The sequence below is a fragment of the Lynx rufus genome, unplaced genomic scaffold, assembly GCF_022079265.1.
Source record: "Lynx rufus isolate CCGP_SWC_20201006 ecotype Redwood Valley unplaced genomic scaffold, mLynRuf1.p SCAF_15, whole genome shotgun sequence".
Classification (NCBI taxonomy): domain Eukaryota; kingdom Metazoa; phylum Chordata; class Mammalia; order Carnivora; family Felidae; genus Lynx; species Lynx rufus.
This window is the reverse complement of record NW_025814829.1, coordinates 35594607-35607368: the sequence shown is the minus strand read 5'-3', so window position 1 is coordinate 35607368 and position 12762 is coordinate 35594607. Positions and strand designations below refer to the sequence as shown.

The window sequence follows — 12762 nt, the reverse complement described above, 5'->3', positions numbered from 1 at the left end:
GTTTTTTTGCCTTTCATTATGTCTTGATACCATATCTTAATGTTAAGATTTTGTCTTGATGGTGGACATGATGTACTGGGTAAAAGGAACTTCTGTAACTAGGTCTCTAGTAATGTGATGATGAGGTCCAGAGAGAAAGGGAAAGGGCTTCATAGTCCTATAATTAGGTCTTAGTCTCTTAGTGAATTTATGCCACAAATGGCTCTCAATGGTTTTCTTTTCTCCTTAGGTGGGACATGTTGTCTACGGTGGCCTGGAATAGAGTATTTTCCTTTCCCCAGGTCAGTTGGGCTGATAATACCCCAGTAGGTCAGGTTCTGGGTAACTAGATTGCCCTGAAGGCAGGCCTTATTAAGAACAGAGTGCTCTGGCATATTTCAAAATGATTCTTCCCCCCCCCCCCCCCCCGCTGAAGCATGAGGGGACTTTTCTCTGATATTTACTATGGGAATTTGGTCGAGCCCCTGGAGGTATACCTCAAAATCTAGTGGGGTACTCCCCATGACTGGGTCCCCTTGGAATATTTAACTCAGACTTCTGCACACCAAGCCTCCTGCAGTTCATCAGTTACAGTTCAGATTTTGCTACCCCAGAACTGGTTCCTGGAGACATCTCCACTTTTGAGCCTGAGCTCTTGATAAGCCACAATTTCCTGTATTTGCATCTCTCTCCAATTTTGAGGGCAGGGGTTTGCCCTGTGTTCTCTCCTTTCTCACAGATCCAAAAAAGAGCTTTTGAATTTTTAGCTGTGTTTATTCGTTGCTAGGTTAGCTTCTTACACGTGGAACAGGAGGAAAACCAAAAGTCTCTCTCAATAATTTTTTGAATTAATGACAAAGAAAAGGCTGAGGGCTGAACTCTTCTAATACAAGAGGTTCCAATAACTTCTAAGTGTAACTCGTTTAAAATAGAGCTTTGCAGGGAGCCTGGGTGGCTCAGTCAGTTATGCATCTGATTTCGGCTCAGGTCATGATCTCGCAGTTTGTGAGTCTGAGCCCATCTGGGGGTCCCTCTTTCTTCCCCTCTGCTCCTCCCTCACTTGAGCATACACATGTTCTTTTTCTCAAAATAATAAATAAACTTAAAAAATAAGATGTAACAGTAGCTTTGCTAAAGTTACAACTATATTTGAACATTATGTTTTATATAGTTTAAAAATTATTTGGTATAGCAAAATTTTAGGCTAAATTGATTTTAGAATCTGTGTGTTTCTTCACTGAGTCACCAGAAAGAAAATGAATAGTGCAGTAATCCCTCCCTTTTTGATCCTGATATAATTTATTTCCATGTACTTTTTAAACTCCAGGTCAATTTGTTCAGAGCCAAATCACCTAGTAATTAATCACGCATATAAAAGTAAAATTAAATCTCCTTTATTGTTTATGTATGTGTTGTCCAATTAGCATGGGGAGAATTTAAGAATTTTTTTTAACCAACTTATATAAGGGAGCTCCCCATTTATTTTTTATATCATTATATTTCAAGTATTTAATATATCGTGGATTTCTGAACACTTTAATCTAGTGTCCAAAGGTCTTTTCTTTAGAATTTTATGTTTCTGGGGTGCCTAAGTAGTTCAGTTGGTTAAGCATCTGACTCTTGGTTTCAGCTCCGGTCATGATCTCGTGGCTTTGTGAGTTCAAGCCCCACATCAGGCTCTGTACTGGTGGCATGGAGCCTGCTTGGAATTCTCTCTCTCCCTCTCTCTCTTCCCCTTCCCCACTCATGCTGTCTCTCTCTCAAAATAAATAAATAAACTTAAAAAAAATTTTTTTTAAAGAATTTTATGTTGCTAACAATATCAATAGTATTCAAAGGGTGAACAATAACTTGTTAAACAAGGCTGTCTTCAATATTATTACTAATATTGTGCCTTATGCATAATCCAATAATATCTCATGAATTACATGTTCTATACATTTGACAATAATCATCATTGTTATCAGTCTACTCGTTGTCTTGGCTATAGACTTTTTAACTGTGGTTTTCATTCTGGTACATGAAGGTCAGGAATTTCAAGTCCTCCTAAATGCCATTTCCTCCATGAAACCTTCCCAACCTCTCCTGCAGAATAAGGCACTTCTCTTCTAGGGTATCAAATACATATACCACCATTTTAACACTTACAACATTAATTTATCTAACTTGTTTTTTTTTCTTTTTTTTTCCATTATCATGTACTCTAAGAGCTAGGGGAAAAAATTATCATGGCTTTTTATGGTTCCAGCATTTAGGCCAGTCACTGATACATACAGAAGGTGGTTAAAAATAAATGTTTGTTTAATAAATGAATAGACTTTTGTATCACAGAATAAAAACCTTTAAGACTTTTGCTAAAATTGTTCATACCATGACAAAAAAAACATGACTTAACAACTCAAGAAAATAGTGTGAAACTAGTGCTTAATAATGAGGTTTCATGCAAGGTTTTAAACATTCTACATTTTCACCTTTTTAACCCAAGCTACAAAGAATGCATAAATATTTAAATACAATCTGATGATGAATCAGTAGCATTTAGTACCACATGAGAAGTTTTCATGTTATTTCCCTGTTTTGCATTCATCTTCCTTTATTTTAAACCTCTTGGCTTCTACGTGTAGAAGGTTAAAATACTTTTTTTTTTAAAAAGGTATTATTCTTCTCTATGCTTATGCAGAAGCTTTGAGAAATTCAACTCTTATTTGGAGTAATAATACCTTCAATTAAAAAAAAGTTAAAATATTATAAAAGTTGTGGCAAAACAGAGAGAGAATAGGCTGGGTCACAGTAGATCTTCCCAAAGCTGGGGACATCCTGGCTAAGGTTGGTGGGGTTGCGGGGGGGTTTAGCCTTGGGCCTGGGGTGGCAGCTTCACCACCTAGGGTCCCCAGGACCCACCACTCCCCCAACTGGTGTCCCCCAGATTCACGGTGAGAACATGGCACTGGCTCTTAGTTCTGACATACTGGCCACTGACCTCGCCTACACCTGGTCCACAAAGGGATGCGATTTCACCGGGCCCACAAGACCTCTGAGAAAGCCGTCTTCACGGCCTAGACCAAGGGGGTCGCCCTCAACCAGCTGTGGCCGAAGGAGCTACGGACCGTCAGCCCGCTGTTCTCTGGCGGTGTGAGCCGCCTGTGGTACTCAGGCCACAACATGGAGCGGTATGCTGCTCTGGGTGGCACGGCACACGCCAGTGAGCACTGCTATGGGCCCAGGAGGCCTAGAGCCCTCGCCACCCGGCTCCCAAATAAAGTGGGCCCAAAAGGAAAACAAAATTATAAAGGCTGTGGCATTTAGTAGACAAATGGCAATAAATAAAGGAGCTGTTAAGGAGGTACCACTTCTCCAATGATCTCAACCAACTAATAAAAGGACTTTCAGAAGACCTAGGGCACGTGTTTGTTGTAAGAATAGATCACATACAACCATCTCTTCAGGCAGAGACAAACCACTAATTATACCACTTTCCTTTCCTCAGCTACAGTTTTAAAGGAAAACACAAAGTTCCAGGTATATCTGTACTCTAAGGTTTTCTATTCCTAGAGACTTATTGAATGTGTTGGTGTGAGCAGTGAAGTGAAGGATACTCAAGGAACTCATACTTTGTATTTTGTCTGGGGACAAAGACATGAAGATTTCACAAATGAGACTCTGATGCTTTCTCAAAGAGAAGACTAGACAGAACACAAGAGTTCGTGTGTCTCCCGTCTTCTTACGCTGTCAGTACAGGCTAGGGTGGAGTGCTATAAAAAAAAAATCTACGTTGAGGCAAGTATGTAACTCTCTGAATTTACCCTTAGAACAAACAAATGACTGTTTGGGTGATTTGCTGTCTTTATTCCTGCCACCGGTATAAACCAGGGAGCGGTAAGCTTTTTCCATAAAGGGTCAAATAGTAAACATATTTGAGGCTTTGCTAGCCACACAAGGTCTCTTTTCTTAGCTCACAGGCTGTGCAAAAACAGGATTGTAGGTCAGATTTTAACTAGAGGCTGACCCACAGCATAGACACCTTTAAGAGTGGTACCTTTAAGATTATTCAATGCCAATATGCTTTTGAGAACAGAGGCAGAGTGGGGCAGCAGGAAGGAGTATAAAGAACAGTCTGGGGATATTGCTAGTATTCAAGCTCCACGAACAGTCATTTTTGATATTCTAAGAGGTACCAACATTACTATAAAAAAGAATCAGAGGAGGCCATTTTCTGTTAATCCCACAGAAACGTTCTTTAAACTGGAAAGCACTTTTAAAAGTTACTTCTCACTATAAAGTACTTATAAAAATCATTTCTAACTCTAGCATAAAGAGTAAAAGTGGATTATTTCAACTTCAAGTTCTTTACCAATTAAGAAACTATGACTTAAAAATTTTTTTTTAAGTTTTTAAATAAAGCACTTGAGAAACTCTACTGGGTACCAGTACACATGATGAACTGCATACTGTAAGGATCACTTTCAGACACTATCCTGAAGTCTCCAAGAAGTCAACCCGAGTTTAACTGAAAGATAAATTTTAAAAAAGTTGCAGCTATTTTTTTTAAAAAAGGGGAAGTTTCCTTCGTTTTGACTCATCTCTAAATTTAGAAAAATACTGTAACTTAAAACTAAGTCTAACCACAATCAATGTAGGTTCTCTTAACGCTGTGGATCTGGGTATCTCATGTCCTACACCAAAGCAAACACTGGAAAGTGAATCTCTAATTCACTTTCTAACTCAAGAAAAACTATGAATTGGTAAGCTGATATTCCTTTTTCTCATAGAAATGTGAATTTAACAAAGTCTAATAAAAATTAAAATGTGTTTGTATTACATGTTCCTATATGAACTTAAATAACAAAAGACATAATTTCAGACAGAATAAGAATCAGGGCAATAAGAAAGGTCATAGCCGTAGGCACAGTGTCCCACAAGCTGAGAAAATGAACAAAGAAATATTCTCAAGCCAGTGACCAACTGTGTATACTCCTGTGTTCTGATCCTCAGAACCCTTGAAAAGAACCTGTAAGAATTAGAGATAAACAAACCTAATTCACTCATTTTAGTATTTCCATTTGTTTTGTATGCCGAATCTGCAAGAGAGATAGCAAGAAAATGATTAGAGCTTAAGAGGAAATGCATCATGTGGTCCTTTACCACAGGTTCATCATCAAAACCTTAACAGATCTTTGTCATTATAATACTTAAAACGACAGTTATCTATCAAAAAAAAAAAAAACCCATCCTAATTCTTTCTTAAAGAGAAGGATCAAGAAGTAGAAACCTAATGTGAAGATAAATAAGGTTCTTCTTTAGTTCCCATGATAAAGCACCCTTATGTGCTAATGAACTCTGACAAGGAAGCAGAAGTAGACTGCTTGGATGCCTTTACTGGTTATCTCTCACAGTCATGAAATCAACTTAAGGGCAATACTTGTTAGAGGTTTTCATCAAAAAGAAATGTAAGTGAGGCAGAAAAATTTGATAGCACTGAGCTATAAAGCCTCGGTCTTGATTTTTTTATTAGCATTATGCTGGGAAGAATAAAAAGCCCCTGATCCTAGTTGAAAATCATCATACTAACAAAAAGAATCATAGAAACCTCTTAAAAACAATGAGGAAGGCCTTTATATATATGTATATATATATATGTATATATACACATATATACACACATACACATATGTATGGAAAGATGTCTCAATAGATTAAGTAAAAATAAAAACACAATAAGAAGGTACAGAAAAGAGTGTTTATTGGGCTAACATTTGTGATAAAAGGAAGGAAAATATCATTTATGCATGAATTTCTTTGTAGCTCCATTAAATATCCCTAAAAAAAGACCTAAGAAACTGAAAACACTGGTTCCCTCTAATGAGGAGGCTAGGTGGGTAAAGGACAGAGGGACAGGGAGATTTTTCACCATGTATTTATAATAACTTTTAAATTTCTAACCATATGAATACATGTACTAACCTATTTAAAAATAAAGCTATATTTATAAAACATTTAAACCAACAGACAAAACAATCTCTTACCAGGTCTTGGGCTTCTTAGGGGGCGTCTACACAGGCTGATTACAGGATCTTCACTCAGCACTAAATATAGGAAGAAAGAACATTAAAAAATATATAAAATGTCAAACATACTAGATTTATTATACAATTATCTATTTATTCAACAAAGGTTTTTCTGAACCCTTCATTATTTTAAGTATGGGAATGTAAAACTGAACTACCAATTTCCTGCCATAAAAAATTTATGAACATGATAGAAAAAATATGCAATTTTTCTCAGCAGATCACATTTATATAAGAAAGGAATACTAAATAAAACTCTTCTAAATTTCTCATATGAGAACCAAATTTGTACTGTAGCACCAACTCAATTATTCCATTTGAGGCTTATCCTCATTATGGATTATTCATGGCATACTTTAATTTAGGGGTTAACTTCCTGAGAGTTAATATAGTACCTCCAACTATTTAACCCTGTGTGTGTGTTCAGGAAATGTAAACTCTAACTTAAATAAAGTGTTACCATTAGCCAGGGTTTCAGACTGTCTATGGTTCAATGGTATAGGGCTAATGGGGAAGCCAATCCCATCATATAAAATGTTAACCTAGAAAGCCAAGATGTGTTCTCAAAAAAATCAAACAACATTATCTAAAGTCCAATATATATCTGAATTTGGATTATATTGTGTTTGTTTCATTTGTCTTTATAAAAAACATCATGGAGCCCCTGAGTGGCTCGGTTGGTTAAGCATCAGACTCCTGATTTTGGCTCAGGTCATGATCTCATGATTTGTGAGTTTGAGCACCACATGAGGCTCTGCACTGACAGTGTGAAGCCTGCTTGGGATTCTCTCTCTCTCCCTTTCTCTGTCCCTCCCCTGCACATGTGCACATGCTCTCTCTCTCAAAATAAATGAAACTTAAAAACAACAACAACAACAACATTGTGTTTGGCGCTGTAGGAGAACAGTGAAAACCATTCTGAACTGGTTATCACTGGTCCCCGCCATTACACTGACTGCCTATGTTTGTTTTTACAAAACTGACTTCATGCAATTTCCCCATTAAGAGTATCCAGAAGAGATATTGTAATGGGCCAGGCACTTGTTTGTTCGAAAAACACTTATTGAACATGTTTCTATATATCTTAAAGACAGAGATGTAGAAAAGCAATTAAACTTCTGTAGCTCAAAAAGGCAGAACTAAGATCAACACACAGAAAGTAAGAGAAAAGTTAGCTTTTAATTACTTAAGTTATTAATGTTGTCTCCAAAACAGAACAGATAGTGAGGGAATGATTTTCACCTCACTGAAAATGATCAGGGAGTATATGAATGGATGCTAACAAAGGGATACTTGCATTGATAGAGACTTTGGGTAGATGAATTCCCTAAATCTTCCAGCTGTAAGATTCTATGAAATATCTATCTCAGTTGCTAGTATTTCAAACATCAGGTATTTAAAACTTATAAAAATAGCTTTTAAAATAAATTTTGTACATGTTCATAATCCCATTATTACAAATACTTTCCTCTTTTTCTCTTCTGCATTCTCACCTTTATCAGGCTTAATTAAAACCTAAAACTCAACTTAATCTATAGACATCAATTACTATTTTTCTCCCCTATCTTTTAAGAAGTATTTCCTGGGGGCGCCTGAGTGGCTCAGTCAGTTAAGCAGCCGACTTTGGCTCAGGTCATGATCTCGCGGTCTGTGAGTTCGAGCCCCACATCGGGCTCTGTGCTGACAGCTCAGAGCCTGGAGCCTGTTTCAGATTCTGTGTCTCCCTCTCTGACCCTCCCCCGTTCATGCTCTGTCTCTGTCTCAAAAATAAATAAACGTTAAAAAAAAAATTAAAAAAAAAAGAAGTATTTCCTGTACGCTCTATTATGTACATATCCTTAGAGAAGATGCTTCAAGGAGACAGAGTACCAAAGAGAGATATTATTAAAGAATAAAAGAGCGGGGCGCCTGGGTGGCGCAGTCGGTTAAGCGTCCAACTTCAGCCAGGTCACGATCTCGCGGTCCGTGAGTTCGAGCCCCGCGTCGGGCTCTGGGCTGATGGCTCAGAGCCTGGAGCCTGTTTCCGATTCTGTGTCTCCCTCTGTCTCTGCCCCTCCCCCGTTCATGCTCTGTCTCTCTCTGTCCCAAAAATAAATAAAAAACGTTGAAAAAAAAAAAATTAAAAAAAAAAAAAAAAGAATAAAAGAGCAAGTACCCTTATTTTGTAGCTATCTTCTTCCCTTGTCTGCTTTTGCTCACCGCTGCACCCCCCAGCATCTAGCATGGGGACTGGCATAAAGTAGGTACTCAGTAAAGATCTAGAGAATGAATACTCCAAAAAAATCAAATGTTCAGCAGCCAGAGAATCAAATGTTCATGACAAAATGGTAGATACTCAAAAATAATTATCTATGATTATTTAACTAGAAACCACAACTGTTGGAACAAAAATACCTATTTAACTTTAGGAAAAGTAAATGAAGTTCTCCCAATATAATTTTATATTGTAAAATTAGTTCCATGATTTCCAGAAAGGAATGAATCTGACCACAGAACAGTTATGTAAGAATACATGGACTGGGGCACCTGGGTGACTCAGTCTGTTAAGTGTTCAACTTTGGCTCAGGTCATGATCTCACAGTTTGTGAGTTCAAACCCTGCATCAGGCTCTGTGCTGACAGCTTGAAGCCTGGAGCCTGTTTCAGATTCTATATCTCCCTCTCTCTGTCTCTGCTCCTCCCTCACTCAAGAATTTCCTCTCTTTCAAGAATAAACATTAAAATAAATACATACATACATACATACATACATGGACTGAACTGAATGAACAACTCAATGACTATTTTAATGTGAAAACATTTCAATTCTGGAACTTCAAACAATAAGAGTTCAATCTGTATCCCTGTTCTAAACTAATCAGTATTTCTCATGGCTTAGAAAAAAAGGAAGGCAGATGACGTAGTTGTCTTTAGTAGGTTGTTTTAGAAGGTGGCCCGTTGACTTTGGTCTTTATTCTTAAGGGTATCTTTGGATAGATTTCTCTCAGTCCACACCAGTGGTCCTATATACAATTACAGAACTATTTTTCAACATGAAAGTTAAACAGAAAGTCTATGATTCTATAAGGGGAAAGGCCTACTTAAAGTAGTACTCCATCAAAGAGTGACTACTATTTACATAATTCCTCCGCTAGACACACATTATAAGCATTTGTTCAATAATTCCCTAAACTCTTTCCTTGAAGCATGCCAAGTGCTAGATGCAGGATGTTTTTTTTTAAATTTTTTTTTTTTAACGTTTACTTATTTTTGAGACAGAGAGAGACAGAGCATGAACAGGGGAGGGGCAGAGAGAGACGGAGACACAGAATCTGAAACAGGCTCCAGGCTCTGAGCTGTCAGCACAGAGCCCGACGCGGGGCTTGAACTCACAGACCGTGAGATCATGACCTGAGCCGAAGTCGGACGCTTAAGCGACCAAGCCACCCAGGCGCCCTTGCAGAATGATTTTTAAAAGTACCACTGAATTCTTGGGGCGCCTGGGTGGCTAAGTTGGTTGAACATCGACTCCTGATTTCAGCTCAGGTAATGATCTCACCGTTCGTGAGCTCGAGCCCCACGCCTGGCTCCATGCTGTCAGCATGGAGCCTGCTTGGGATTCTCCTCCATCTCTGTCTGTCCTTCCCCTGTTCACTCTTTCCCTCAAAATAAACAAACTTAAAAAAAGCTCTTTTATAAATAAAGAAATAAATAAATGTGCCACTGAATTCTTAATATCTCAAATCTCCCAAAGATGTAAATATCCTCATTTCTACTTATATGCACGCTACACTACTGATACATTCCAGGTAATTTATGCATAGGTTCCATCAATTTATCATCTATACTGAGAAATGTTTTTTCTTTTCCATTTCTAATTATAACATAAGCTTCTTGAGAAAAGGAAATGCTTAAGCAAAACTTTATGAACTTCACACCCCTTGTAAAGTGCCATAAGGGGCAGGGAGGGGGAGGGACTCCTTGTATCTGTGTTTTACTGTGTATAAAATATGCATGCACTGTATCATTTCCTCAGTGGCCTTGCGGGTTAGGCAGGGGAAATGACAGGATAAAGGCCCGTGTCTCAAGGTGGGTGGGTAACACAAGCAAAATCCAGTGTGCTTTGCACAACATTATGCAGCTGTGTACCTCGTTAGTGGTCCTTAAACATAGACCTAATGTGAACTCCAAAAGACTGTTCAAGGTATTTTATTATATAACAGTTTTATAATGGTCTATAGGCTGGTGTTCAACAGTCTTCATTCTATCAATTTACTTAAATTAACACCATAATTTGTATACGTTTACTCTAAATTTTAGAAAAGTTTGCTTCTCTAGGTGTAAGAGATAAGCAAATAAATATACTATGATAAAATTTCAAGAATATGATTTTTCCACATGGCTGGGAAAATCTATAGCATTTATTACTCAAAGCATTTTTCTAAGATAGTTTATAATCTTAACCCAGTAACATAGGCAATTCAAGGAATTAAATATAAAGGGCGTGTTTACTTAGAACTAAACTTGAACTAGATGTACCTTATTCTAAATTGAGGACAGAATAGGTCAAATCATAAAGCATAATCTTATTAGAAGCAATGGCTAAGGAAACAAGTCAAGATAGGAGTTTTACTGTTGTGGGACTTTCTTAATATCAAAAACAGCAGACTGAAAATAAACGGAACTAAAAACCAAAGGAACTAAGCATTAGCAACTGAACTAAATCCATTTCCTTGCTTTCCAAAAGAGTTTTAACAGCTTTTAAAACTTAAGTAGACTGTCAACATAGCCTAAGTCTATGTTACATTGATAATAAAATGCAAATGTTTTTACACTTTAACATCTCTGAAACTGAGGGGGGCGGGGTGCCTGGGTGGCTCAGTCCGTTAAACATCCGACTCTTGGTTTTGGCTCAGGTCATCATGTCACGATTCATTAGTTCGAGCCCCATATCGGGCTCTGTGCTGACAGTGTGAAGCCTGCTTGGGATTCTCTCACTCCCTCTCTCTCTGCCCCTCCCACATGCGCTCACTCTCTCTCAAAATAAATAAACTTTAAAAAAAAAAGTCTTTAACATCTCTGAAATTGGGATGCATCATACAATCTATGGGATGTTACAGTTTAACTGGCAGCATTTCTTCCTTCTAGGTGGTACATAAAACGATGATGGATCTTACAACTGATGACATTTTAGATTTGATGAAATATTGACCATATCATGCCATGATTTTACTATACAGATCACTCAATCCATTTTATTTTTAGTTTCTTATTTATTTTAAGTAGGTCCCATGCCCAATGTAGGGCTTGAACTCACCACCCTGAGATCGAGAGTCACACGATTCACTGACTAAGCCAGCCAGGTGCCCCCACTTAATCCATTTTAAATGGAAGGTAGTGAGACACATTCACTCACACCACACTTAATGAATTTCACTGAGTGGCTGATTATTACATGGGAGAGTGACAATGAGTACTTGGGGAAAATGAAAGGGTTTTGAAGAAGACAAATCTGGAGCCAATTTTGGCTGTCACATTATCATGTAAACATAGAGAAGGGTCTTAGCTTCTCTGAGCTTCAGTTTTCTCACCTATAAAATGGGCACATCTATCCTGCAGAGTTATGTGAATGAATGACCATATCCAAAGTGGCTCGTAATTAGTAGATACTCAAGTATCCATTCCATCTTTTCTTGACATATACCTATATGGTTTAACTCAATAAACTATAGAGAAGATTCACTGTAATTCTGAATAAGTTATGATTTGGGACCCTTGATGAACCAGGCTATAGTGTGTACATTAAAAAAAAGAAATGAAAAAGATGGCAGGTAAGGCAAAAAATAAAATCACTCTTCTTACCTGGAATTTCTTGTGTTCTCTGGATAGTTTTCTTTGAGACTGTTTGGCTTAAAATAGTTTGTGAAGATGGTTCATCCTCTAAAGAACAGAAATGACAACTGTCAAAATTCAGAATATATGATCTGGTACAGATTATGCACCTTAACGGTAATATAAAAGCAAAAATGCACATAATTCGTTTCTTTAGCAATGTGTAATTAAGCCTACCAAAACTTAGGAATTTGGGTCTAACTACTCTTGAGGCAATATAAAAACAAATTATTTACCTTTGATGCTTTACTATAAAAGTCTACTACTTTAGAAATTTAAAAGATGGGCTACAGTTTCAGAAATGATGTGGGAGAAAGCAGAGGAGTGAAAAATGTTTAGACTCTTATAGATTTTTTTTACTAAAATAGAGGTAAATCCTTCATGTGTTAAAAAAGCTGATAACACTGCACCAGGTTCTGTGGCAGAGTCCATATAATGTAACATTTATTGCCTACTTGTGCAAAGCATTCCTCAGATACTGAAGGAGGTACAACCTAACTTCAATGATGGGATCTTTGTCTTCAGGTTTCTAACCTTAAAAGAAACACACACTAACCTATATATGAGCTAAACTGTCTTGAGTACCTACACTCAGTAGTAACTTACACATCTTTAACATAAAGTTTTCCACATCAACGCATCTTCAAACGTGTCAGCACTTCAGGTGTCAATAGGTATGTGCTGCCTCTGACTGCTCTGAGCTGAAAATCCACCTCCTTTTCCTGGCCATCAATGGTTTACCGCTAATTATGTAATTCCATTGTGATTCAAACCCTCGGATTTTTACCTCATAGGTGCCTTACGTGGGGCTAAAACAAAACTTCACCTGTGACTCAGGATTAGAAGGG

General features: G+C 37.6%; 1 protein-coding gene across 2 annotated transcripts in view; it reads right to left on the bottom strand.

The window, feature by feature from the left end:
- The window catches only part of TOR1AIP1 (torsin 1A interacting protein 1), a 44145-nt gene that overhangs the window by 30040 nt on the left and 1343 nt on the right, over positions 1 to 12762 (bottom strand). Inside the window, exons 2-4 of one of the 2 annotated variants that reach the window (XM_047076848.1) lie at positions 11885 to 11962; positions 6003 to 6062; positions 5013 to 5057 (exon numbers count right to left, since the gene is read on the bottom strand). In XM_047076848.1, the coding sequence (XP_046932804.1) occupies positions 5013 to 5057; positions 6003 to 6062; positions 11885 to 11962 (183 nt within the window). The remainder of the gene's footprint in view (positions 1 to 5012; positions 5058 to 6002; positions 6063 to 11884; positions 11963 to 12762) is intronic. The other variant, XM_047076849.1, reaches the window with a different exon arrangement.